Here is a 27,689-nt window from a genome sequence, read left to right as displayed (position 1 = left end):
CGGCGCATAGCGTGCTTACGTGACACATCGCACTCTCTCGGCTTTAGGGACAACTGCTAGCATTTTCTGGCTGATGCAAGAACATTCCACCAGCTTGAAATGAAACTACCAACCTAAGCAGTAAATCAATTAAATTCACCTATATTGAATTTTTACAATGCAAGCATTAAAACTATGAAAAATGGGCGAAAAAAGATATGTATTGTCAGATTTAGTCTAAAAATTAACGAGAAATTTGATGTTTTTGCAATATCAATGCATAAATTAATTGAAATCCAATTAAGTGATTGCGTCAATAGCTCGGTCACGTTGGCAGCAGCACGGCCATGTTTACTTTTCCTCAAAACATTGGCATGAATCACACAGCAAAGTCTCAGAAAGCCCTGAAAAGTGATGAAAGCAGCCTGATTGACCACGATTTTCCTGTCTGAAGTATCAAGTGCGTTTGTCGAAGATGTTTTGCGTCGAAATTTTCATCGTGCAAGCCGAATCGAGTGCCGAGATGAGTGAAAACTGGCAGCATCTGTCTCCAAGGATGATGCAGAAGTACCTAACGAAGTACCCTTTCGGGAAGCAAAACGCGCCGCATTTTTACTGTTCGCCGGATTTGTCGGACACTAGAAGAACCGCCGATTGCTGAAGTGTGCTTTTGGTGCCAAAAATGAAGTTCACGGACACTTTGAACACACATTTTGTGCCGCAGTTCGCAATGGCACCCAAGGAATTCGCAGCCTTGCCTAGGGTCAGTGGTGCTTCGATCACCATCGTGCAGTCGAACAGCTCCCTCTGTACCTGTCCGTTGGGTAGAACATACGCCGAGGTCGTCAAACTCATACCTAGGTGAGAAATTAAAATTTAAAAAAATAATAATACATATGTTTGTAAATTTCAGAATATATTTTTTTTTTAATAGAAAATTTTCATGCATATTACATAATTGATAAAAAAGAGGCAATAAAGATTATAATATTTTATGTAGGTGCATATTTATCCGTATTTTAGTAATAATTTTAATTCGCGAGAATAGTTTTTGCCAGATTTTCCGTACAAAAAATTGCACCTTTTTACAAAGTTGGCGCGCTTTTATTGTGCACAATGAGAAGCATGAGCATAATAGTGAAAGTCTGCATCCAGGGTCCAAGGTTGAAAAATTCACTTTCACTGTTTTAAACTAGTGGACTAAGAATTGATTGGCTTCCAGTGATTATTAAATTCAGTTCTATTTAATTAGAAATTAATGTTTACAAAAAAAAATTCATTATTGGAGCGACCCTGAACTTATTAAACTTTGTCTCATCAATTTAAATAATAGTATTGGAAACTTGTTATTGTATACTTTTTTAATTTTTATTTTTGCTAGAAGTTTTTCTGTCCTTCACAAGGTGCCAGCTAAGCATTTTTTTTTACCCGATATCATTTTTGCTTGAGGATTTATCTTATCGACTTGCCGCTGTTAAACAGGGCAGGTTTCCCCATTGTCAACTCGCACAACTCAGCGATTTTTCTTCCGATAAATCAGCAAAAAATAATTTTTAGCGTCTTTGTCTTTATATTTTTATTTCAAACCTTGACAAACAATAATTTTACTTCATTCTAAAAAAAGCAAAGAACCTATTATAGCCTCCGTAGAAATAAAAATTGCATGTTGCAACCCCCACCCACATCAACTTACTGGGTTAGTCATAAATTTTCATCATCCTGAATTTCTACTGAAACGCAACAAAATATGTGATTAATATTTCACATAAACTTAAATCAATTTGATATTTGGTTCTTGTATTTCTTCACAACATAAGGAAAATATTATGCAAAATGATTCTACATTATTCATATTACGATGCAGCCGTTCATGTCACCACCCAGCGTTCCTGCTCCTCTTGTGTCATAGAATGCAACCAAGAATTATACTTCTTGTATGCAACCCATATAGGGCAGCGGTTTTATGAATTGAGCTGGCATATTAGTTCTTTAGTGAAAATGCAATATATGAAATGCAATATGACAACGAGTGGAAAACAACTGGCCGCTTTGTGCGGTGCAAGGAGAATTTTTACTGGACATAGATTAATTAAGATAAATAAATAATTAATCATGATTTTTTTAAGAGGATTTTACGTGGTTTTACTGACACTGCAAGAAAAACTGGGCTTTGAAGATTGGAATACAAACCAAAATTTTTAATTGAGAATTAATTTTAATTGCTCCAAAATTAATATTTTTGAGTCACAAAAAACCCGGAAAATTAGCGTAAACAGAGCAACATAACTGGCCTGGATTGCGATTTCGCCCAATGGCTCATCACACTAATAACTATCTTGATAATTAAATAATTATTAATTTAATAAACAAGTGATGTGTTTGAAACGTTTATGATGGCTTGCTGACCGGGCTAATATTCGGCCTCCAAAGGTTGTTCCGGCTGACGGGTTCCGGATAATATGTTTAATTTCGGTGACTTTCATAACAACGTTGCTCAATCATCTGTGCATTTGCATAGCATTTTGTGAAGTTGTGCAGTACTAGTTGAAAGACAAAAAGATGCATAAATTGGCACTGGTAGCTTCAAACTATATTATGAAAATATCTTTTATCGGGCGTTCATATTTCCAAAAGCAATGGAAGAACTGTAATTGTAGGATTGCATTTACTTCTTAGTGATTATTACCTCTGGATTTTAACTCTCAAAATGGCTATTCTTTAAATAGCTGGTACATATAAGTGAAAGTTAAAAAGTTTTTGAAGGTTTTAATAATTAAAATACTATATTTTAATTTTCATCAAAAAGTAGCTTAAGAAACATGTATTCTTTTTTTAAAATTAATTTGAGCTTTTTTTATTTTAAATTTCAGAATATCTGGTTTGTCGAGTGTGCCGGCCAAAACGCCAACAGCCCCGGCGTCAACAATGCCTTTTGCCACTTCAACAGACAAAAAGCCTCCGTGCAAGCCTCCGATCACACCCAACTTCAAATTCTGCAACTTTTCTTTCACCAACAACAAGGTGCGGTTGCAGCCCCCGAGGGCGAATCTTTGGCGGTCAAAGCTTTTTCGTCAGGAGCAGAACAACCACTGGAAAAACAACAAAAACAAGAGCAAAGTTCTGCCGATCGCTAACTACAACTGGAGAACGCCGTCACCAGTGATGGAAACGCCGGCAGGAATTTGCGCCCTGCAAGTCGTCGTCTCCCAGGTCTTGGAAACTAAGTTGCCTAAGCCCCAGGAGTCACCTGAGCATAAGACTGAAAAAACTGCTCTCCGTGAGAGCACCAAAACTTTTAGGATTAGATGTCTGTCGGAATCCTCCCAGGTAATGACGTCAGTGGAAAGTCTTATTGATTTGCATTTCTAATGGTTATTTTCTTATTTGCACCAACAGGCTAGTGAAGACAGCATAGTCACATTTGACAGATGCTCCGGCTCGTACGAGTCGGAAATTTCTTCTGATGAATATGAAGCGAGCGAAGACGAAGAAACCACTCTGAGCGAAGGCGTAGAAGACTGCACAACACCAGAAAACTCAAGCGGGTCTGAATCTGAAACTGAGGACAGTGATAGTGACGAAGACATGGATGATGGGCCAGTTTTACAGGTACAAAAAATTATAAATATCAATAGTAAATCTGATACAAACCTTAAAATTTTTTATTGACATTTGCCACGCCAATATAATTTTTTCTCCTTAAGTAAAAAGAAAAATCTTGTATTTTTAGGTCGGAAAATGCGATAAAGTTCACTTGCCACTGGAAATTGAAGTTCCTCCGCCACCAAGACTGCGTAGCCAATCTCAGTCATCGCTCACCTCAGACTATGATGAAAGTGACGACGACTTCATAGTGTTTGCACAGGTAAATATTTTAATTTCAACGTCCCTTTACTTTACACGTTAATGCTTCTTGATCTTGAAACGAGCGCGCGCGCTCAAGGGTGTTGTCTGATGAATTTACAATTTTGAACTGGTTCGTCGGTGGCATTTACAGTACTCGCGGGTCTGGCACTGGTCCAGCGGTGACAAAACCAGAAATCACGGGCGGATTAATTGAATTGGCTCAACCTCTAAGTAGCACTCAAGTAAAATTATGCTTTTGACCGCTCAGCCGAAACGTATCAGATCAAATTATATTTGCACTCCATTCAAATCCGCGGTGGAACTGAAACGATTTTCATCCACTTTTCCTTGAAAATGATTCAAACAATGTAAGGGGTGCTTGCTGCTATTTTTAAGTCTCACAAGAAGAGGGAAATTCTCTGCTGAGAGTTGGTTATTTTTTCGCAGTCATGAGTAAAAAGCGAGAGTGTGACGTGAAGGGGTTATTAATTTCCGCGCGAATTGCGCTACTGTCCGTCCGAAGGCTGTTTGCCAGTTGTTTATTACAACAGCCGAATAATGCAGCGCTCCGTCGCGAGGACCGATGTCCAAATTGTTCGGTGCATTCTATGCTCGTTGCGCGAAATGGAAGGACACTTGGGTTCAGCAAAGGAGAAGCATACGCGGATCCTCTCATAAGGTTGGTTTAGATTTGTGGCATCCCAGGGAAATTGGAAACGCCCAAATAAACTGAAAACTCGCGTCTTTTTGGGATTAGTAGATTAGAAAATTTGCATTTTTATTAAAGAGCTTTGCTATCTTGTTTATGTACACTACAAAGTTGTTGATTTTATGTGTCGTAATTGAATTAACAAGTTTCAAGTGAGGTTCCCCTTCAGACTTGAAGTTAGTTCAGACGTTTAATGGGCAAGTAAATTAATGTTGACCAACTCACCGTTTTTATTGTAATTACGGTAATTACTTAACTAACAGCAATTAAAAATCTATTCAAAGCACTTCAAAATGGGGCATTTTCTTTTCATTTCCTTGGGAACAAATCTAAATCAAACCTCATTAATGGATTCTTTAATTTAAATTGAAGAACTATAAATCGTTTTCCCTCTCTTGTAATAAATTAAAGAGCCTGCGTTAACACGGTGATATATCCGATTCGCATAAATCAAAATTACACGGCCGCCCTCGACAAACTGTCTGGCAAATGCGCAAAGTACGTACTTATGTACTCTTGAGCAATTCCGCAGATGCATTAGCTTTTCGAATTCGTTGCAGTTTGCTTTTGTGTATAAAAGCGCGCCGGGTGTCGCGCGACAGCGTCAGATGAAGTCGTTTGCCGAACTGACCAAGCGGCGACTTAACGACGATACGGCCGTGTCCCAATCAATTAGACACCCCAAGGTGACTAATGCTAAATTTAGCCCGCGAGCTGCCGCTTGCCATCTGATGCACAGACACACCGACAGCTTTTTCCGATCGCCATCGATACCCGCGATCTCTTGACTAAAATTCCCGTTGTGATTGAAAATTAAGCCGCCTTCTGATGTGCAGGATTCCGAAGAGGAGGAAGAGGAAGAGAGCGAGGATGAGGCCGACAACGTCCAGGTCACACCTGTTCCTCATCGCAGAAGACACCCCGAGAGAGTCAAACCGGCAGAGCTGAAGGTGAGTCGTTTTTGCCAAATCACGAGCTACAATTCAAAAGAAGGGGCGCTTGAACTTTGCCAAATTCACTGCAGGGGGATAAAAAAGTTTTTATTTGTTTTGATTGGAGGTCGGCCAGTTGTGTTAGGTGACAATGAGTTGGTCTTGGTCGAACAATCGTTCGGGTTAAATGGAACGAAATGAGAAAGACATTAGTGGTGTCCATCTTTCTTTCATATGTATAGACAGCATTCTTCACTTAGTTTCTTTTTGTCTCTTCTGGTTTAATTATTTGCCAAATGAATCCATGAGGCTGAATAAAATGTTATTTCAAATTTATTTAATTATTATTTGAAAAAGCAAACGTTTGTTCTGTAATTAGCAAATAAATTGTCTTAAAATAGGGGAAAAAATTATTAATAAGTAAAAGAATTTATTAAAAAAAAAGAATTAAAAATGTAAATATTCAGTGCTTGCAATTGAACTCTATTGGCCCAAGAGATAACAGAGGCATCTTGATTACTGAATGTTTCCAGCATGGGGAAATTTCTTTTTGCCACTGCATTTTGTAACTTTGCGCATGGCTTTTGTCGCTTTTGTTTTATTTCTGATGTAAACATTCAGCTTGATGGACACGTCTAATGAAGCCATTGATTCAACTTCTTAATTTATTTGAATTAATGCGTCACTTTCATTTGAATTGAGGAATGGTCTGTTTTTTTTTTCTTCTTTTTTGCAATTATTTTAAAACCTTACTATGAATTTAAAATTATAATTAATACGTATTTTAATTTCAGGTTCGATTTGCTGACAATGATGAAATCTGCCCTCTTTATGATGACGACGACTGCAGAAAGGCGCGGGTTGGTGAATGGGAAGAGCGAGCGCGCGACAGCAGTCGGTTCCGGGCCAGGATAGCAAACTGCGCCACAATAATATCGCCCATCCTTACTCCTGAACACCGTGTGAAGATTCAAGAAAAGTTAAAGAGGCTAGAGGAAAATCAAAGCAGAGACTCTCATGTGAACAAAAAAGCTGCTGAGAAAGTTCCAACCAGTGGCGTTGACCGGAGAAGATCGGTCCTGGTCCACTAGTTTTTAATATAAATAATGTTAATGCACGGTGACAAGTAATGAGTTTATCAAACCTTATCTACAATAATGCTTGAGGTAAAAACGGCTTTATTTTTTATCATCTCAAAATACCTAATCATTTATATGCTTTAATTTAATGTGTGGGCATTGTTTCAATTACGGTCTGAGCTAATTTCTGCACACAATGCTTAATTTTTGTGCTGCCCTAAGAAATATATTAACTTGCCATTGATTATTTTATTTGTTAAGCTCTGAATACAATTTGTTCCTTCAGATTGTTCTTGACCCACATGATATGATGAATGGTAGTTATGAATAAAATTATATTTTAATAATTAAACAAAAGAGTTTTGTTTATCAACTCATTGACCCAAATGTTTTGTAAGGTTAACAACCTTATTGGACTATATAATTAATTATTTAAGTTAATATGGGTTAGATAACTCTATTTAATTAATTATTTTGGTATAAATAAGTTGATTTAATCTTAGTTTGTTAATTATTTTTAATTTTGAAGTTGTTTTGGATACAATTGATTTTTTATATGAATTTTTAGAAGCATTCAAGATGCATTTTTACTGTACAATTACCCACACAACTGTATTTTATTTTCTTAAGACAAGAGAGTAAAAGTTTAAATGAATATCTTCATTATTTTGAACACTGATTGTTTATTGTTGTTTGTTGATATTATCTTGGTTTACAATTTTTTTTAGTAAAAGTACAAAATGAACAGAGACTGATTGGATAGCTAGCAGACTGACAATAGTAGCAAGTTGAGAAATAGCAAGAAATGATTCAGTCTAATAAATTAAGGCATGTTACTTGACACGAAAAAGGCACAGAATTTGTCACGATTAAAAAAATGAGCTGCACTGATCCAGTATTAGATATGCAATAAGTGTATGTAATTTAGGCTTATTTTAAAAAATTATTTTTACTTGATTTATGATTTTTCATAATGCATACACCTTTGAATGATAAAGAGATACCAATTGAGCAGCTAGTTACTTCAGAATTATTTATCAAGCTCATTATTGGACAACCATATCTCTAAAATTGACTTTCGTTAAAATATTGTTACGTATGATCTGACCAATATTTTAGTGCTAATTCCGTGAACAGTTTTGGTCCTGAGAGACAATTCTTGCATTTACAATACATCTATACATAGATATGCACACATTAACAGTAGTATTTTTTAAAGGTTTGAAACAAAAATAAATTTTTCAAATATGAAGTAGGCAAAAAAAGTAGGTAAATGCAATCAACAGAGAGCAAAATATAGAGCTGCTAAATGAGCACTAAAAGAGGAGTAATTTATAAAAAATTTAATTTAAATTATTATGGATAAATCAAATAAATAGACAAAAATGCAGATTTCTGGGAAAAATTATCCTTGTGAGAACTCTTACTTTGGTTTACCAGTTGTCTAAGAAGTCAAGCCCAGTTTTAGGAATACCCTGGAATCCAATTATAGACATTATTATTGTGAGTATACTTATTATAAAAAAATTGCATACATCAATTGAATTGGCATTTTCAAAATCGCCAAGAGTTGGACTGCCTGGTGTAAGTAGAGTAGTGTCCCCATCTGTTTCATCCCTCCATTCACTTCGAGCGTCTGAAAATTCATCTTCGGTCGTTGGTTCCGTTGAAATTGTCTAAAATAATTTCAATATCAATAACTATTTACAACACCTTTAGCAGATTAAAAATCTACCTCTACTGGAGTTGTTTGCCCTTCGTCCAATTCTGGCATTACTTTCTTGATAGAGGGTGGTGGTGGAGGAGGCAGCTTAGGTTTAAGAACCGAAGGCTTCACAATTTTGGCATTCACTTGTCTAGGAGTGAGCAAATTTTCACTTTCAACCTCTTGGCCGTTATTATTTGCATTGATTTTCCTAAAAAAAAAAAATTAAATAAATAAATAATGATCACTTTCAATGTATAATAAATCATCTCACCCTGGGAAAGGTAGTTTGAAGACCCCAGTCTTGCTGATGAGTCTGTTCAGGATGGTTTTCTTGGACGGGCTGAGATTCTCGTCCTCCTCGATGAGCTGAGCGCTGGATCCACCAAGCACCAGACTTGGGGGGTCCATGTGATTCTCATTGCTGACTGGTGGCTGTGGCGCTTTGGCCTTTCTTACTGGAGTGGCACTCTTGGATTTTTTGTGTGTGGGTGTAGGTTGAGGATCATCTGTGCCAAAAATACGCAGATCCTGCTGGCTCCTGGTCATCCAGGAAAAGGGTGCAGAGTGTTCGTCGCGCCACTTAACAACCTGTAAAAAATGGAAATAAATTTGCGGATAATTTAAATTTTATAAAGTCGATAAAAGAAAAGGATTGTACAAAAAAGGCAATAAATCTTGTAAAATTGTGATGACGTAAAAGAAGCTGTTGAAATCTACATTCTAATTAACTTATAGAGAAGGGAATTTGATACTTATATGAAGTAATACTAATAGTCCTCCATTAAGAGAATCTCATCATGAGAGAATTTAATTGAAAAATCTCTCAAGGTCAGGCTTTAATATCCCATTGTTATGATTGTTACTGAGTTACTGACCTATAATCAGCAATTAATTACTGAATATTAATTAATTTGAATTTTGAAAGCCAAATTTGGAATTAAAAATAAAAGATTCAAATGCATAATTACAATTTTTTTTACAAAACAAGTTTATATGAATAAATGAATAACAAAATGTTGGAATAGAAGGGATGACAAAAAGTTTAGAAATTTATGTATGTTACATACATCAACACATAAATTAATTTTCTATCCCTCTTGAAGATGGAAATTTGAGTTCAAATGAAGTATCAATAACCAAATTTAGATATTACAAGTTAGAACAAGAAGTTAGAACACATATGTAAATAATATTTAAAATTTTACTTTGCTATTTGTCCCGTCATCGTAATGGACGTATTTAGTGCCGGTCTGGATCCTGATACACGGGTAGACTTCAACTTCGGTCACTTTGTTGGCCGCCGATCTGCTGTACTTAAGGATGGCCTCCGGCTTAATGATGGCCTCGTCAAGGATCTGCCGCTGTTCGGGGACGCTGAGGCCGTCCCACAGGGCTTCGTAGGCCTCTCTGGTGTGGCAAATTTCCTCGACGATCCTTTTGGCCAGCGGACTAAGTGTGTGGAAATATTCCTCGGCGTAGTTTATAATGGTCGGACTCATCCTGAAAACACCCGATCGCTGAATGAGCCGTTGTTCCAGATTTTCGGCAAATTAACTCACTTTCGTGATGGCCCTTCCTCGCTTTTGTTGATGAGAAACGAGATGAATGTAAATAAAAAAGAAATCGGGACACGCCCAGCGGCAGGGACAGCGACGTGCAAAAGGTTGGCTGCACCTAAAGCGCATGCGCATTCTTCAATCGAGCATGCGGACAAGCATGCGGATTCGCACGCACTCGAATCGCCTAAAACCTTTTGTTATGAAAAATACGAAAAATATACACAGCTGATTTGATAAGATCGAACTATTATAACTATTTACTTCGTTTTAATTGGTTTTTGAAGGTTTTGCTAGGTGATCCTGCATCTTTGGTATCTTCAAATTGAAACTAGGTTTTGATTACTTAACAAGAAAAAAATGCCCACTTATGAGCTAGCGTTTTTGTTGAAAAACATGACCAAGGTTTGTATTGTATTTGGGAAATCCACAGATCACAATTAAGCCGGTGTCGGTGGAGATAAACATAGTTAAATCAAGTTAGTTTTTTTATAAAAAAATTAAAATTTTGCGTTATTTGCAGCCTGAACTAGCCGTGTCTATGAAAAGGGCAGCCCAGGAGATTTTCAACCGTGGTGGTTTCATCAGAAAAATGGAAAACCTTGGAATTAGCAAAGAAACTCCTTATAAAATTTCGTCCCATGGGCAAGTGCATCGGACAGCAAGGTACTAAATTTTGAGCTGCTCAAGGAATATTCAGGAGGGTCTTTATAAAATGCTCCTTTTCCAGTTACTTTGCTGTAAAATTTGACATACCACCATCTACTTTGGACGATTTGAAAGATTCTTACCAAAGAGATGTGGACATTGTCAGGTACAGAATCTATAAAGTTGAGGAACCACCTAAATTCGAATGCACTCTGCACGAAGAAAACTTACCACCAGCCTACAGAAAGGATGTGCAGCAATTAATAGCAGAGAGCGAGAAGAATAAACCAAAACAGTGGGATGCAAAGTCAGGCCTTGACTACTATCCGTTCCAAAGATAGGCGTTCATTAATTACTCCGTGGTATAATTTTATTAGTAAAAACAAATAAAAAATTAGAAATTTCGGTAATAAAATTTCAATGTAAAAATAAAAATCATAAACCTACACGTCATTTTTGCAGTTTACCAAATTTATTGGAAAAAAGTCAAAATGCACAAACAAAATGAGAATAAATGGTTTCAAAAAACAGATTTTCAATCTGATTTCTAAGCACATTAAAGGAACCAGAATTTTTGGTATCAAATAAAAAATCTCGACGCTACAATCGATTCTTGATGCGCTTCTTAATAAGTAATATGTATATTTGCTGCAAGCAAATCAACCAAGCATTCTTTTTATTCACAATCAGAAATTTCCGAATTTCTCATAATACTTTTCCCAGTCTTTTGTTCTGATTCTTCAAAAAAATATTTCTCTCCTCTTTATCAACCTCATTACCAATCAACACAAATCTGTAATCGAAAAAATACAAAGAAATGGGGGAAGTGAAAAACTTGACAGTTCTTCACTTCCATGATCATTTCCTCGAGTGACAATTTCTTCGAACATAATAATGATGGGGCACACAAATTATTGCATCTTGCCAGCTACACTTAATCAATATGTGTCATGTTAAATACATACATCAAAGTTTAATTTAAATGTGATGAGAAAATAATTAAAATTATTTCAATGGTATTCTCGTTAATTCTTGATACAAAAGCAGCATATTATTGAATCAGATCTCTCTAGGCATAATACTTTTTATGGCACGTAAAACAATAGTTATTATCTTAAATACTTGGCCTTCCACAAGCATCAATATTGATATTTGAGGTTCTCAACCCCTGTACATTTTCAACCTATTTATTCCTCTTAACACTTTCGTCCTGGCGGAATTTCATTTAGACTGCGCTCGAAAATTAATTCAGTAGTTGTCACACTTTCTTTAAATTTTAAAAAAAGTTTTCACATTAAAAAAAAATGCTACCTCCAAAATGCTGTGCGGTAAAAGCTGTGAAAATTTTCTCGAGCGGACTACTGGATGGCTGGTGGCCCATTTTGCTGGAAATTCTGTGACCTGAGGATCTCATCGTATCTGTTGACTCGACCTCTCTTTCTTCTCGGCAGAATTCCTTTGCGCGCCATGTAGAATCTAATTGTGGAGATAGGGATGTTGTATCTGGAAATTATTATATTTGAAAAATCAAACATCTTGATTCTTGATAACTCCTAAGTGAATGGTCTTACTTATCTGAAACTGCTTGGAAGGTTAGGCCACGGCTGATCAAATTAGCTGCTTCGCTGAGCTCCTCCTCGGACCGCCTGATCCGCTTGTTGGGGCTATTGGTCAAGTCCTCTTCACTTTGGGCCATGGGGCCAGCCATGCTGTGCTGCACCTGCAGCTGGTGGTGAGGATAAATTGCGAGTCGGTTGCCTGTAACAACATTAGGTGGTGCTCAAACAATATTGGTTTACAAAAAAATTTTATTCTTGTGCATTTTAATCTTTACTGTGAATTTAATTTACTTCATGATAGCAAAGGAATAATTTTTTAAGAGTCAAATGCTCAACATCAATTAATTGAAAATAATTTTAAAATGCTTGTCAAAGATATGATATCATATAATTTAAAATTGAAGTACTGGGAATAGCATTCAGTAATTCAATCAGTAATTGGTTTCTTGAAACCAGAATTGCATTTGAGTAGGATGGAACACAACAAACAAAAGTAAAACACAAAACATGCATACATGCGCCACAACCCAGACTACTTGAAATCAAAGGTTTCAGTTTTAATTGAAACATCTGGTGTTATTTAAAATTTAACTTTATTGAATGATGGGCGTCTGAATTTTGGCGCACATTTCGTCCTCGCGGAACAACACCAGCACAATTCCATGTCAAATTGTCGTTCGTCCTTTTCGAGTGTCACCTCCATCGAGTCACAAAGACAGAAAGAAGAGAGAGATCATTACAGCTAGGCGGCATGCAGTAAGTATCACTTTGTGCATTGGCTCAAGTGGCGCGCGCCGGCTATAGGTCCGAGTCGTTTGGCGTCAGTTCTGGCATCTCGGGCTCCGTGTTGGCGTACACAATGTTGTCTTGGTAGACGATGTTGTCCTGCGCATACACGATGTTGTCCTGATACACAGCCGGTCGAATGGGCTGCAGCGGTCGCTTCTTCAGCTTGGGTGCGTTCGGTTTTTTGATGTTGCTCACCACCTTGTCCGGGTTGCGCGGAGCAGGCCCACCTGGCCCAGCAGTGATCGGTGCTTTGCCGCTGGCCTCTCGCTTGCGCATCACATAAGAGTATATTGTACTTTTGGGAATGTTTGTTAGGCTGGCAACCCGTCGGTATGAGATGCCCTTCTCTACCAGGTCCATTGCCAGTTTCTTCTGCTCCAGTTGCAGTTCTGCATAAAAGTGAACTTTGCTTTAGCCGCTCGGTCGAGTGTGCGACTCAAGAAATGCTGGTCAAAAATTGCCCTTTTGAGTTTGAAATTGGCTGTTTCGTTATCATTACTTGGGAGCCAAAAGTGATAATAAATATGAGGATTTTGTAATTCTGACAAATAAAAGTAAAAACATTCCAGTTTAGCTTTCAGGGTTATTAAGTAACAGAAAACAACATAAAAACACACATGCTAATACTGCAACTAAAATTAACTGTAACTCAACCCATTTTTGTTTTATTTGATCAGAAAATGTATTGGGACATAATTTCAACAAAACGCCCATTTCAGACCCAGAGACATGTTGACCAGCACCTCCCCCTCCGAAAGAATAACTAACCTTTGTTGTCCTCGCTCCACGCTACAGACCGGCTAAATTTTATTTCGCAGGCGTCTGCATCCTCCTCCCAGGTAGACTCCAGGAGCTCAGCCCCATCTGGGGACACCATCATCCGAATTTCAGTCTTCATACCACTCCCCGATTTTTAATATACCGATTGCCCATTTGTGCATTTTGTCTCTCATTTGAAAATTCCCCACTCTGCCATGTTAGTAGTTATAAACTTTCAAGTGATAAAACTACGGTCAAGGCTTGTTTTTTGTGTTAGAGACACACTCAAGGAAGCAGCAAAAACACACAAGGGCCAACTCACCATCCATTGTGTTTGTGTTCATGCAGGGGGTCATCGTGGTCGGAGTCATGGTCATTCCAGATGGGCCAGCTTGGGGTGTGCCTCTAGGTGGAGGATAATGCTGGTCTCCCACAAAACTCTCAAAATCCTGGAATCAAAGAATAAAATAAAGATTATTCCACTCAATCGATAGAGCATAGATAAGAATTATGTTGAATGTAATGTTAAATTAATTAATTTAAGTACCTGAGATGTAGCATAGTCATCGTGGCTACCGTCATCCAGATCAGATACAGATTGCTCTTCCATTAATGAGATATCCTCCTCCAACTTGACCATTTGCTGAACAAAAATAAATTAATATTTGCTAATTTTTTCCGAATTATTTAAATTACTTCGTGACATGCATCTGGTTGGGATGCATTGGGACTAGATTTCTCCTCTGTGGTCATGTTGACTGAGACAATAGGTATAGTGTCAAGGTTACTGTCATCATCCTTTTTGCTCAGCTCCGTAGCCTTTGTTACAGCAGCAGCAACCTTCTGCTGTTCATTTCCGTAAAGACCTCTTATCTGCAAAATAAATATCATTTTATAATACAATTAAACAATTTACAACTTTTTTAATTGGAAGTGGGTCTGTGAAGGGCTATAATCTTAACCGCAACATCCTGCTAAATTTTTAATGGTGTTCAATTTTAACTTAAAAATTCCATGATCTGCCATGTCAGCAGTTGGTATTTTACCTGCAGCGACTCCGCAGCCCTGAGCAGGCTGTTGAGCTCCTCCTGGGTCACATTGACCTCTCCACGGTACATGAAGTCCACCAGGGCGCGCACCTCCCAGAAACGCATGTCCTTCATGAAAATTATCGGGTGCTGACAAGGGTTATCGCTGAGCAACGTCTCAAAGTATGTGCTGCATGCGGACAACACCACCTTGTGGCACTTGACCATCTGTCCTTCACACGCAATCGTAACGTCCACAAAGTTCTCGTTGGCCAACAACTTTGGAAATGCGTTCTGCAAGTTAGACTGGTAGCTGTTCCAGCGCACGCAAAACTGCTGGGACGAGGATCCCATCTAAAAAGTACACGCCAATGAATAAACGCCAGTGTCCGATCCGGGCGGGCACGTCCGGGAAATCGGACGAAACTGTCCGAATTCAGGTGTCCGAAGGTGAAATTTATCTCTTCTTACCTTGACTTGGGGTCTTTCACACTAATTCAGTTTTAAATATGCACCAGCGGTCTCAAAGCAATGCGAATTTGCAGAAAACAACCATCCGGAGGGAAGATGTTTGGCCACCAGCAAGTATCAATATGGCCGCCGTGACGAACGACGCTGAGCCGGAGACACCCGAGCGCACGCCTGCTCGTCACTTCGGCTATCTCCGCGGGCCCGTGTTTATCGATCGGCCAAGGCGAAATTTTGCGAAAAAGGAGCCTTGGAGCTTTCATCAGCTGGAGCTGCTGGAGCACTGGGCATTTTTTTGCAAAACGAGGTTTGGAGCCACCTGAGCGTTACGCAGCATAATTTGACACTTCGTTCGCTCTTCTGAATCAAAGGTGTTGAAACAAATTCGCGTTTACAAGCAGCGTAAGTAGCTCAAACACAAAATCACGTGCCAAAAGTTCCACTATTGGTTATTGAGAAATGCAATTTATTTATTATGTTGTTTTACTTATTGCAGGTCAGAAGAAAACACAAGTCACAGAAATGGCTAGTGGTGGTAAAGGTGCTGTTGTTCCTCCCGAAGAGTGTGAAGAAGACCTTGACGAGTTACTATGCGGTAAGATTTTTTTATTAAAAAAATGATATAGAATTAATACTTTATTATTTAATTCATTGAAAATAAGTTAGTTAAATAAATTCTCTTTTTCTTCTTACTTAGTATGTAAATATATAAGAAGCTTCATTTTTAAGTATAATAACGTAATACATAAATAAAATGCTTTTATTGATCCCTGTTTTGCACAGATGCTCTAGATGACCTGAAAAAGCCAGCTGAAGAGCAAGCCCCGGCAAAAAAAGAAAAAATTAAAGCACCCACGGGATTGCCGTCTGAACTTGAACATGCTTGGAATGAAGAGTTTGCAGCTCAGTTCCAGAAATACCTCCAATGTAAGACAAAAAGCTTAAACTCGAGGAAACTGATGATTGAAATTTAATTTTAGGCGAGGGAGGTGAAAATGCAGAGGCAGTTGCTGCGAGTCTACAGGAAATGACAGAGGCTGCTGCAAATGCCCTTCGTCACACTGGAGCAGACACTCCAATGACCCCTTCTTCAGAAGATCCTGTTTCTGCAGCTATAGCACAAACGTTGAAAAATCTTGCAGATAATGCAAATTCATTACAGGCAAATTTTTTACTATTTTTTCGAAACACAATTTAAATAATTTTAAATTATTTTTAGAGTCCTTTGACCGAAAATGAAATCATGAACATGTTTGGAAGCTTTGGTCTTTCGGACGGACCTAATGGCGACTCGGACATATTCCCTTTCATGCAAAATATGATGCAGTCATTGCTCTCTAAAGATGTATTGCTCCCAGCGCTGCAGGGAATCTTAGAAAAAGTATTTATTTTATTTTTTTTTTTTATGAGTAAACTATTGTTTTTACCTTGAATATTAAAATTTGTAGTACCCTGGATGGCTTGATGAGAACAGAGCAACTCTTCCTGAAGAAAAAATTGCTAATATTGTTAGGCAACAGGAACTGATGAAGAAAGTCTGTGAAGAATTGGAGAAGGAGTCTGCGTCAGACACAGACGATGTAAAGTCAAAAAGATTTGACAAAGTTCTTGATCTCATGCAGCAAGTAATTTAATTATTAAACTATCTGTTAAAAGTCGAATAATATGATCACAATTTTAGATGCAAGAGTGTGGTCTGCCCCCTGCAGAGCTGACTGGTGAACTTCCTGGAGACCTAGGCGCTACAATGAGCAACCCTGATCAGCCCCAATGCTCCATAATGTAAATTCTAAAAAAATTTATAGAGATTTGGAGTCGAAGCTAGCAACTGTTACTTTTAGATCAGGTTTTTTAGGATGGTTCTGATTCTCCCAGTTTTGAGTAGTCAGTTGTTAATCTTTAAACTCAATTGTATTCATTCATAAAGAGAAAGTCAAATTAAGACTAAATCATCATGACCCTGGAAGTGCCAAATATTTCCTAGGAGTCGAAAGTCAATGATGAGTAGGCACAGAATCTAAATGTGTATACCACTGATCGATGTGCACTGGCTTGGACCAACTCGCATTGTGCAGGTATGAAGACATCTTAATTTTGTGGCTATGCTCTTCTCGTTATATTATTTATAGCTTGGTATTAATAATTTCATAGCCAAAGGTAAAAAATTAAAACTAAATTGATATGTGGATCATTGAATACCAGTTCAAATTTCTTGCACTACTTATTCCACTTTAGAATAATTTTGTAACATAGATGTTGTATTTTCTTGTTCAGGTGTCAGATTTTACTATACTTGCTGTTGGAATTTTAACGTTCTGGCTTTTTTTCATTGCAAAATTGAATATATGGGCGAACGTCTCTTATTAACCATTCTTGAAGAGCAATATAAATATGAAAATGATTCTACGCAAGACGTAACTACTAAAAGTAACACGGAGACTGTTATAATGTAACGTAAGGTTGAGCGCATCACTCTAAAAGACCACTACGGCGGAATATTTTTGCACAATCAAGTTTGGCATTTTGTGAATCAATCACAAACAGAACTCGACAAATAAAAACGGCATAAGGATATGGGGCCACGCTCGACTTCTTTCGCGTGCAGGCCTGTTGTGGCGAGAACAAAAGCAAAATTATGTGATCACCTGATAGTGATACATTGTCATACCAAATTGGAAGATGCAACTAATTGAAATGTGATAAAAAAATATTTACAAGTTGGAATTATTATGCAAATTAATCCCTGCCCAGTGTGTCCGTTTGAGCCAAGAACAAAAATACCACTCTCCTTTCATCATTTTTGTGGTGTCAAGCTATATATACCAAAACTTCACTAAGCGCATTCCTTTTTTTTCTTTCAAATTTCTAAAAATTCCATTCGATCATATTCGACCTTGCTGAACCAAAAGCTTTTTTATTGTGTTGCGCGTTGCATTGAAGAGCACAAATAATAAATTTGTGAAATATTTCAAATTTTGTTAATACTGCATAATTCTATCTATGCTCAATTAAAAATTCAGTATGGCCTAAAAAAAGTTAATAATTTCCGTTCAATTGTATCCTTTTCAAAATCTGTCAAAATAGTTGTGTATGAGTGTAAATTTACCAAAAATTATATCTGCTCCAAAATTCTCTACGAGGTACTGTTGGGCTCTCAATTAAGATTATTGCAGTAAATTACTTATTTGGATGAATAAAAAATGTTGACGAAAAGCTAAAAAATGTTTTTTTTTTTTGTCAGAATCAAAGAAAAGTCTGGAGAATTATTCTTTACAAGGTAAAATTTTTATTTTTCAAATCCACACATTAATTTTTAAATTTTTCCTTTATTTGTCATAATTCATCTTCTTTACTAACGGCCTGAAAACCTCAAGGAATTTACTTTGTCCAAAAATTGAATTGGCTAAGGATTCAATTTTTCAATTTCCGCTGTGATGGAATTATGTTAGCAGGAATAAATTTTTGGGTTTATTTTGGATAGTTATCTTTGTTTAATATTCATCTTATATGAAATGAACATAGCTATATAACAATAATATAATGGTTGATCGAGCAGCCACCCAATTAACACAAAAACTTCAACACAACAGTAACCTAACTTCAGTCAGTACACAATCATCAATCAAAAACAGACTGGCCTTTGTAACACTTTTCGTATATTTCGCTTGATGACAAATGTTTATGTATTGTTTTATAACAATTAACTGCACACAAGACAGGACAATGGTGTACTAAAATATATTTTATCCATGTTCAATGGGAAAAAACTTTAATTTTAACAATGAAAAAAATTTGTCGGCTCACACGTTTTTCATCTTAACATTTTTATTTTGTTTTGAAAACTTCATGAGAAGCTTTTGACATTTTGCCTTCTTGTTTGGTTATAATGCAATACTTATTTTTTTATTTGAATTTATGTGATGCTTTTAACTTTTCTTGTATATGATAATAAAGTAGTAGCGGTATTACAGCATGTCACGATCCTACTATAAATGCCTCAATATGTAGGCCTAATTGAATAATTTTGTCTTTAAAATTTTACTATTCTACACATTTATTGAGGAGAGAAGCACATCCAAGATTTTAAGTACTTTATATGAGGTGTGAAGATGAAATGTATAATTTTACTTTATTACGCAAGTGTTAAACTAGGGCAACGTAAATGCTTAGCATTGGAAGGTGCATTTTTCTGCGTCTTTGCAGGTTTAAGCGCAAGCTTGAAAAATTAGCGAGAAAGGCTCCCTGCGATTTTAAAATTTCTCACTACAAAAATACACTTAAATTTTACGATTTAAAAAGAAACATCAATCAATTGTTTGGTGATAGTAAGTCCTGTCTGGTTTGTTTAAAAATAAATTAATATTTAAAATCACTATTTTTAATTACAGTATAGAAATTTTGTGTACCTAAGAAAGCCTTTCATCGTCTTGGATGTGATGTATGAATCAATCACAATTAAAGCTTATGCATTCTTGAATTTATTATTACCTCAACTCTTTTCGAAATCTTTAATGTTCATGAAGACAAAAAAGTTCTCCTTATCAGAGTGACTAGTTCCTTATTTCCTAAGTGGGCTAAGTAATACTCCTCATGCATTCAACTAATGCAAATTGGCAATTTTTTGCCTTGGTTTTCAGAATTTTATGTTTCATTTTATATCTTTGTATAATATAAGAGAAAAATTGACAGTTTTAACTTCTAATGTTTGAATCTAATCAATAATTTTTTAATATTATTGCATTCGTTTTCAACTTTGCTATAGCACAGAGGTGATTGCTCGAAAGCCAACCCCGACTAATTTCTAGCAACAATTTTCTTTTGGTAACGAGACAAGCCAATCGAGAGACTACCAAAATTCCAAGACCTATCAGGATCAACATCGTAAGTCTCAACTTAAAAAGTATGCGAGAACTCATACAAAAGGTAGGAATGATGGTACAAATACTGACTCACTAGATCATCGATTCTAGTAGTCCATTCATTGAACAGGTGGGCTTAAATCCAAAAAGGCTAAATTACTAATTTTACTATAGGGGCAACAAATTAACCAGCAAGAAATACCAACGTATAGGTTGATCACTATCTAGTAACACCTAATCAAGGCAAAAGTTTCATGTTTCTTTTTTACTTGTTTAGAACCGATGTAGATTGGCTCTGCCCCAGGTGATGGTGGATCATAATTCTTGACAAGTATAGCAGATTTTTTTCTGGTGTTTAGTTGTTGCTCAACTCTCGCAGACTAGTAAGAAATCCATTTGGTGTCATAATATTGGACGAACCTGAGATTTTTCACATTAGACTCTATTCTGACAAAACAAAACAAATATTACCAATTATGACTTCCCAATTCTTCATCGCTTGAGTAACCTCATAAGCACAGCGCATTTCCGAGAAACTGATTCCGCCAACAACAAACACAATCAACCGGGGGACATTTTTCACTGTCTGCTGACTCTTGTCCTTGTGCCAATGCCCATAGCGCGCACTAGAGAAAACACTCTTAGTTCTTTCAACTTTTTATAATATCAAGAACAAACCTGGATGGCGCGTGGTAGCCAGTGTTTCCACCAGCTCTTCCTGCAAGGTAGGGGAAGTGCTTGGCATCAAGTTTGTCCTCAATGCAGTCCTCCATGAGATCTTTGATGATAGGGGTCCAGCGGGACATTTGATAGGTTTGTTCTGTGATGCGCTCTTTCCTGGTTGGCTGCCAGATTTTCTTGCGGTTTCCCTAAATCATGGGAATATGTAACCTTTGTTATTGGCTCAAAAATGAAAGTATCTTACATCTACAACAATATTCCACCCAATATTGGCCATGTTCACAATCGTCTGCTTCTCTTCCTGAACTTGAGCGTGCTGGATGAGCTTAGTCAGATTTTCATCAGAAATTCCGTTCTTGCTGAGAATGTAGAGGAGGATTATGCGGATTTTATCATTGTTGGTAACATTCTTGTCCAGCAGAATGGGCACAATATTCTTCATGTGATCGCGAATGCGCTCACCCTCAGCATCAGTGCCCATTGCGAGGTCCTGCTCGACCTTGCACAACTTGTCAATGTTGTCCTTGTAGTTCTTCATGCAGTCCTCGGCAAGGTGGAGGTGCGTTGAGTACTTGGACAGCTCCTTCTGATACTGTGGCATCTTTTTGATCATCTGAGACAAGTCTTTCATGCTCTGCTTGTCACCAGACGGCAAGCGCTTCGAATCGATGAACACTTTCATATTCTTGGTAACGCTTTGGCTCACAACTGCAATATGCTGGTGCCGCAACTCAACCCACAGTTCGTCGTTTTCGTCCAGCAGAACTTCCTTCTCAGGAGCATTGGCGGATGCTTCATACCTGAGGTTATTTAAATTTTAATCATATTGCAAAACTATGTTAGAGGAGTATCTTCATACTTGTAAACATCATTTTCAATGGGCAATAAATCATAGGCCATTGCTTGGAATGTCAACTCGTGAAGAAGAGGAGACACACAGTCAAACCCTCTATCTAAAATGAGAAGCTGTGAGCGAGCCTTTTCAGGGCCCTCTCCCATAGTCGGCTCGTCCGCTTTGTAGGCGTCCAGTTTTTGCTGAACAATAGTTGCCAGCTCCGCATTCTTTTCAAAATCTCTGCAATAAAATTAAATTTTTAATTAATTTTTTCAACCATTTTCAAAATTACCCTCGATAACGGACAGCAGGATATTCTCCAAGGGTGGCGCATAGCGTGGCAATTTGCTCAGCCATTCGTTCCATATTTGCCGCCCGCATGCCTGCTTTGTTCGGGTTGTACAAATACTGGAAAGTGTCTGCAGAGTCCAACGAAAAGACCTGTGATGAATTTTGTAAAGATTAGCTTCGAGGGAAAAGTGGAGCAATTACCTGGCCCTCGTATGGCAAAAATGCTACGTTAATTTCTTTCAGGGTCTTGATTTTGCGTGCGGCGCAAGACTTGCACAGTTCATTAAAGAGCTCCTCTCCACACACTGAAAGAGCATGCAATTAGTGAAACAAAAAAAGACGCACATACAAAAATCCAAACTAAATGTTAATCAGCAAAATCTTTTTCAATTCTAAGTAAAAATTCGTCCAATGTCAGAATAGGGTTATTATAAAAATTTGCAAGCAACAGGCAAAAATGTTAAAATACATTTTTCACTCTGTCTTTGCTAACCTGGCGCTCGATTGGAAGAATGGCGCAATTTAATTCTTTTAATGTCAATATTTTCTTTGCTACTTTGCTTTTGCAAAGCATATTGAAAATATCATTTGGAATTGCTGAAAGTGAAGACTAAAAATTGAAAATAAAACTTTTAAAATTTTCTTAAGCTCACCTTCAGTGAAATACACATGCGCTCCACGGTACATGGTGCGGTTGGGACTGGCAAAGTCATTCATCAGCGATTCCACTGACTTCTTTGTCGGAGTAATTAAATAAACAGCTTCCATTGTTGGCAATGGCTCTCTCCTTTTGTTGATGTCCTCAACAACTGAAAAGTTTTGATTTTATTAGAATAAAAAATATAACCTATATCAAAATATTTAAAAAATAATTTTAAGGACAAACACACCAGGAGTGTTCTGGTGTTAAAAAAAAGGAGGAGCATTTGACATAAACGCATAGCTTGATAGCACGTTACGTTAAAGGGCGAAGATTGTATTGCTGGGGATATTTTATTAAAATGATTTCGTAATTTGAACTGACTGGTGATTCCTTCGGCTGAGATGTCATGCATCTTGACGCAGGCAGACACCATTCGCATGGCGAGCTGGTCGACGACGAGCACACGCCAGTCCACATCTTTGGCATTTTTCTTCTGCGACTTCTGCTTCAATACTTCGTTAATAATTTCTGCAACAAAAGAGCCGTCGGTTTACTCGGTTTACTTAAGTGTCAAAAGACAAGGGCGCTCTCGCTTTGCCCATGCCCTATCCCATGTACATAATGCAGTGGCTGTGACGTCACACCCCATTGAGAATGTCTCGATCCAGTGGCCGAAAAACGCAATTGGGTGGCACAAAGTGGCCAAAAAACAGTTGATAAAGAGATAAAATAGTTCTTCGTGCAACAGAAATCAAGTCAAGACGGTTGCAACAATAGAAACAGCGGATTTTGACTCGCAAAAGAGATTATGACAGATGGCCTTAAGATCAGGCGTTAACGCCCCCTTCGCAAATGTTAGTTTTATGCTGATTCTCGCGAGAATCATCACGCAATTTTGTGTTCAGAGTGAAGAAAGACTTTTTAAAATTGATTTGGCAGTGTTTAAAATATGCTTGAATGCGTTTTTAAGGGTGTTTTTTCTACTTACTTTGCCCAACCATCGCTTTGAGCGCCATTTTGGTGACTTTTGGTGTTGCTACTGATTTGTCCGCTAGATGGCTATGTTGGCGCTGATCAATGTTTTGCAGCGCGAAACTGGGCTCCGACTGCTCCGAGACGGATGAGCTTCCACCCCGCAGGCGTAGGAATAGCTTGTTAATTTTTTTGGTCTAGGAAGATATAAATTTGAGAAGATAATTAACAATTAACAGTATGGAAAATTTATTTAATATTAATATTGCAATATTGTGTATTCATGCAAAATAAACATTTTGAAATATTTAAATTAATCAAAATTAATTTAATAAAATGGATTGCACAACGAAATACTATGTTATCAAAAATATGTTTACAATGAGAAATATCAAAATTGTTTTGAAAAATTGAAATAAACCTTTTCTTTTCTACCTACCAGCGTCATTGACTGTTCGCAATATTTCTGTGGGTAATATGGTAATTATTATAATGTGGGTAATAATTATTATATGATCTAAAAAAACTCCAAAATCGTTTTGAAACAGTTTCCCAAAGGCTGTACTAGCGTCGTAATCTTGAAAGACGACGATCGCCACACAGAGATCTTTACTCTGCCGTGATTCTCAACATACTAATGTACAGTCCAATTCAACTGAACTTTGATTGGCAAACAACGCCTCGCTTTTGTACACTTCAAATCAAAGAAGTTAGCCCAGCGTTGTGTAATCAGAATGTTATAATGCCAAAGCTTTTATATTTTTTTCCTTTCAGTGATCCGGCCCATGGAACCCATTCCTACGGAAAATATTTGAGTTGCCAAAATTAACAAATTTTAACTAAAATTTGAACTAAATGTCACGAATAAAAATTTTAAAATTAAATTTAATATTGTACTTTTTTGCTTCAAAACATATTTATTTAAACCCTTTGAGATTTGGGCTGTTACAGGCTGTTTTAAAAAAATGATATGCGCATGTTTAATGACGCTTCAAAGGAGTTGTGATATAGGGAGCACAAGTGCAAGAAATGTGGATATGTGGCGCGGCGCGAGCTGACAAATTTAACTGGGCTCCATCCTCGCATCTCATCACGCAGACGTTGGGAAATCAAAACAAGTCATTTGTCGTAGCGTTTTGTGTGGTACAAAATGTCACCCGAGACACGGCAGCAATGAGCAGGATAATGTTACTTAATCACCCATCTGTCAAACACTACTAAAACGCCAAAGCGCGCTTTGTGTGGTCGACACTTTTTTATAATTTTTTGTAAATAAAATAATTATGTAGCAGATCAGTAATTTGAACATATTATTTTATTTGAAATTTTTTTATGAAATGGAATGGCGAAAAAATTGACAAGTTTTTATTAATGAATAGCTTGTTCTTTTGTATTATAAATAATGTAATTCATAAAACTATTGCTCTTTAAAGTGACCCAGTTTTATTATTTAATTAGAATTGGTGAAATTTTTAATAAAATTAATTAAAAAGTTAGCTTTGAGTGTGTGGTTCCTCTGATCTAATTTTAATTAACGAAAAGCTTGGGACGCTCAGTAAGCATACGTAAGACGCGTGCAGACCTGCCTTCAGTCAGAGAAAGGGGTCGTGCCGCGCGGGGTTCCTTGATGGATACCCTTTTTAATTGGCTCTAACTAGGTCTCACTTTTCTCCGGCCAGCCCAAACGCTCACTGCGCGCAAAATAGCTATTTCCGTCATGCAATTTAAACTTTTCCTAGTAAAATTCCAGAGTTTTTAACGCTTTTAAATTTTAATTTATTAATTTATATTATATCCATAAATTTTTTAATTTTTTTAATGCTATGGTTAAGGTTAAAGACGAAAATTTCATTACTCTCTAGATGCTTTCTTCAAGCACTGCTATTTATTTATTTACTTCAATATGCAGTGATTTTGCAACTGTGTACCTCATCAACCTCGAGTTACTCAAAAAGACTCCCCAACACTCTAAAGCCACAGATTTAGTTTGTGTAGTTCTCAAGGCTCATAAAAAATTAATGCCGTCTCGTCTATTTTGGTTTACAAGTTAAATGTCTCTTTATAGACATTGATTGGACTTGACATTGTGCTGGCTTTTATATCTGCTGGCGCGCACACATTTTGGCTAAATATACTGCGGTACGGGGCGCGCGCTCGCAGAGATGAAACAAGGTTTTATTTTCAAAATCATCTACAGAGCTGGGGAACGAATTTAGAAAAACATGCTTCATCATCATCAACACCTCGCGACTTCGTTGGAAAAAAATATCCTTTCTGCGTGGTGATGCACAAAGTGTGAGGAGGAGCGCGAGTACGCTTTTTTCACTCGTAATATTTATTAGCCGAAGCAAATTTTATTGCCTGCTCGCGATAATGAGCCAGCCTGAAACGCGCCTAATTAACTCAATTATCTCCTACAAAGAGCTGTGTGGCGATTGTCACTTAATTATCTCGATTCTGTTTCACTTATACAAAAATAGCTGAAAGGACTGATGGCGGTTGACTAAAATTTGTTTAAAAAAAAAAACATTTAATATAAACAGTAATTTTAATTTTAAATGTAGTTTCAAATCATGTTTATTGAAGTATCGCTGGGCATACTCTGCCCAAATACATCATCCATAAATTCAATATATAAATATAAATACCCAAAATTAAAATAATTATAAAATACACATCTGGCTCTTTAAAAAGCGTGGTGAGCACTATTTTTCATAATGTTTTTTAATTGCCCAATTTTATACATTTTTGCACTCACTGAACACGTTGTAGGCAGTTGAACATTGGATATACTGCAGAAATAATTTAATTTTTCGTCGGAAGTATTTTTGTTGTTGAGAAAATCAATTTTGTTTAATCTGGCACTTTAAAAAGCATTTGAAATAAATTAATATATAAGATCAGGTACAAAATCGAATGAGAAGCTATTTTAATTTCCTAATAAAGTTACTTTTAATTAAATTAATTTATTTTACATTGCAAAAATTTAGTTCGGTGTCTACATTTCTCATTGTCAGTCAATTATAAAACATTTTACACTGATTTTGCTTTGCAGAGAATAAGAAATAGTTATAGATTATAATTTATCAATGCTAAAAAAACTATCTCTCTCGACCAACTTATTCTGAAATGGAATTTTCTGGTAACTTAGCTACTAGATAATCTTACGCAAATGAATTGAAGAAAATTTATTAAATCTTGGAATACGCAAAGTAAGGAGAATTGTGTATTTCTGGGTGGCGAAATATGCTTGCTATTCGTCCAATGATGAATAAGAGCGGATGTGTTGATTTGGTGGCTAATGAGGCCCTGTGCCGTGATAAATGCCTGGCACCGAGCGAGGCGCCGCAGATCTACACGCGGGGCGAAAAACTGTAAAGTTAAAAGCTAGGCCACCAGCATCGCGCGCACTCACAAACCTTTTATCCTCATTACCCTTGCCATTGTTTTCCGCTGAGAGCAATCGTAAACCTCGCGAGACACAATGGAGTTATTAAAAGCTGAAAATCATTTACGAGAGGCGCGAGACACTTTTAAATTCAAAGCCAAGTAGTGTGTGCTAGAGAGAGTCTCGTTGCTTTTTTTGTCTCATTTCTGAGGAACCGCACTTGATCCGAGAAGAGAGGCCTCGGCGCAAAAAAACAATCGAGGAAAGTAAAAGATGATGATGTTATCAAATGCATGATTTTTCTTAGCAGCGTGCGGGCCTAATTAATTTGATTAGCGAGATAATTGGAAGGGAGCTTAACTTAATTAACGCCTGCTGGCCCCGCGCGCCGAGACGCGGAGAATAATTTATATTTTGTCTTTGCAGTCAATGGCGCGCGATGACAGCTCGTCTGTCTCTTGAGATGAATTGCCGGCAGGTCGGATGTTGTACCGCTCTGCTAATTACAGCCGGCTCGAATAACTACCCCAGCGGTGTAGGAAACCACCCCCTGAGTATAAACGGCACTTCCGCCAAATTTCATTGCAGGGAACAGACCACACTTGGGACAACACAAAGGGTGGCCATGCTGTACATTATTAACAACAGATTAAAGAAATGAGCATCTTCACCAATTAAAAATAAAATTTAATAATCAATTAATGATTCAAGACGAGCAAAATGTATATTTTATTTTTATCTCTTTAATTAATATATTGTTAAAACATTATAGAAAACGAAATCGAAAGACTTGTTGTGAATGAAGTGAATGAACTGCCTATTTTAATTTTTTTATGCATTTAAAATTTGACCAAACAACTTCCTATAACATTCAGCAGCTGCGTGTCTCTGAAGGAAGTTCATTTTTAAATTAAGTAATCAAAACGGAATGATTCAATGCAATGCTGGGAGGGCTGTTAA

At 37.1% G+C, this 27,689-nt stretch overlaps 6 protein-coding genes across 10 annotated transcripts; 3 read left to right on the top strand and 3 right to left on the bottom strand.

The window, feature by feature from the left end:
• The first annotated feature begins 327 nt into the window (after window positions 1–327).
• LOC132199330 (uncharacterized) lies at window positions 328–6,903 on the top strand. The gene is made up of 6 exons (XM_059623964.1): window positions 328–840; window positions 2,850–3,306; window positions 3,376–3,588; window positions 3,710–3,844; window positions 5,371–5,484; window positions 6,261–6,903. The coding sequence occupies exons 1-6, from the start codon at window positions 662–664 to the stop codon at window positions 6,555–6,557; spliced, it is 1,395 nt and encodes a 464-aa protein (XP_059479947.1). The 5' UTR covers window positions 328–661; the 3' UTR covers window positions 6,558–6,903.
• A 221-nt stretch (window positions 6,904–7,124) lies between these two features.
• On the bottom strand, window positions 7,125–9,926 carry LOC132199332 (uncharacterized protein C1orf198 homolog). The gene is made up of 6 exons (XM_059623970.1): window positions 9,813–9,926; window positions 9,459–9,753; window positions 8,525–8,841; window positions 8,281–8,461; window positions 8,081–8,221; window positions 7,125–8,020 (listed from the first exon to the last, which is right to left on the bottom strand). Exons 2-6 carry the CDS (start codon window positions 9,750–9,752, stop codon window positions 7,979–7,981), a joined length of 975 nt encoding a protein of 324 aa, XP_059479953.1. The 5' UTR covers window position 9,753; window positions 9,813–9,926; the 3' UTR covers window positions 7,125–7,978.
• Window positions 9,927–9,952: 26 nt separating this feature from the next.
• LOC132199335 (small ribosomal subunit protein bS6m) lies at window positions 9,953–10,872 on the top strand. The gene is made up of 3 exons (XM_059623973.1): window positions 9,953–10,214; window positions 10,333–10,475; window positions 10,540–10,872. The coding sequence occupies exons 1-3, from the start codon at window positions 10,170–10,172 to the stop codon at window positions 10,796–10,798; spliced, it is 447 nt and encodes a 148-aa protein (XP_059479956.1). The 5' UTR covers window positions 9,953–10,169; the 3' UTR covers window positions 10,799–10,872.
• Window positions 10,873–10,907: 35 nt separating this feature from the next.
• On the bottom strand, window positions 10,908–15,225 carry LOC132199331 (protein bric-a-brac 1-like). Of its 4 annotated transcripts, XM_059623966.1 has the most exons (8): window positions 15,064–15,225; window positions 14,611–14,946; window positions 14,261–14,437; window positions 14,112–14,207; window positions 13,887–14,013; window positions 13,574–13,669; window positions 12,029–12,215; window positions 10,908–11,960 (listed from the first exon to the last, which is right to left on the bottom strand). In XM_059623966.1, the coding sequence occupies exons 2-8, from the start codon at window positions 14,944–14,946 to the stop codon at window positions 11,816–11,818; spliced, it is 1,164 nt and encodes a 387-aa protein (XP_059479949.1). In that variant the 5' UTR covers window positions 15,064–15,225; the 3' UTR covers window positions 10,908–11,815. The 4 variants fall into 4 exon arrangements, with proteins under 4 accessions (XP_059479949.1, XP_059479952.1, XP_059479951.1 ...); XM_059623969.1 differs by lacking the exon at window positions 13,574–13,669; XM_059623965.1 differs by lacking the exons at window positions 10,908–11,960; window positions 12,029–12,215 and adding an exon at window positions 12,589–13,194.
• Window positions 15,226–15,256: 31 nt separating this feature from the next.
• LOC132199333 (peroxisomal biogenesis factor 19) lies at window positions 15,257–18,282 on the top strand. Its single transcript, XM_059623971.1, has 7 exons — window positions 15,257–15,462; window positions 15,557–15,655; window positions 15,844–15,987; window positions 16,041–16,222; window positions 16,280–16,441; window positions 16,509–16,685; window positions 16,742–18,282. The coding sequence occupies exons 2-7, from the start codon at window positions 15,583–15,585 to the stop codon at window positions 16,844–16,846; spliced, it is 843 nt and encodes a 280-aa protein (XP_059479954.1). The 5' UTR covers window positions 15,257–15,462; window positions 15,557–15,582; the 3' UTR covers window positions 16,847–18,282.
• Window positions 18,283–18,323: 41 nt separating this feature from the next.
• Window positions 18,324–23,513, bottom strand: LOC132199328 (protein ROP). 2 transcript variants are annotated; one of them, XM_059623962.1, is made up of 10 exons: window positions 23,358–23,513; window positions 22,751–22,897; window positions 22,380–22,535; window positions 22,220–22,323; window positions 21,728–21,876; window positions 21,460–21,675; window positions 20,845–21,400; window positions 20,598–20,788; window positions 20,391–20,545; window positions 18,324–20,339 (listed from the first exon to the last, which is right to left on the bottom strand). In XM_059623962.1, exons 1-10 carry the CDS (start codon window positions 23,383–23,385, stop codon window positions 20,275–20,277), a joined length of 1,767 nt encoding a protein of 588 aa, XP_059479945.1. In that variant the 5' UTR covers window positions 23,386–23,513; the 3' UTR covers window positions 18,324–20,274. The 2 variants fall into 2 exon arrangements, with proteins under 2 accessions (XP_059479945.1, XP_059479944.1); XM_059623961.1 differs by lacking the exon at window positions 22,220–22,323 and adding an exon at window positions 21,928–22,031.
• Window positions 23,514–27,689: the final 4,176 nt, after the last annotated feature.

Source organism: Neocloeon triangulifer, unplaced genomic scaffold (assembly GCF_031216515.1).
Source record: "Neocloeon triangulifer isolate White Clay Creek 2 clone unplaced genomic scaffold, ASM3121651v1 ptg000014l, whole genome shotgun sequence".
In the NCBI taxonomy this organism is placed as follows: domain Eukaryota; kingdom Metazoa; phylum Arthropoda; class Insecta; order Ephemeroptera; family Baetidae; genus Neocloeon; species Neocloeon triangulifer.
This window is presented reverse-complemented; position numbering and strand designations above follow the sequence as displayed.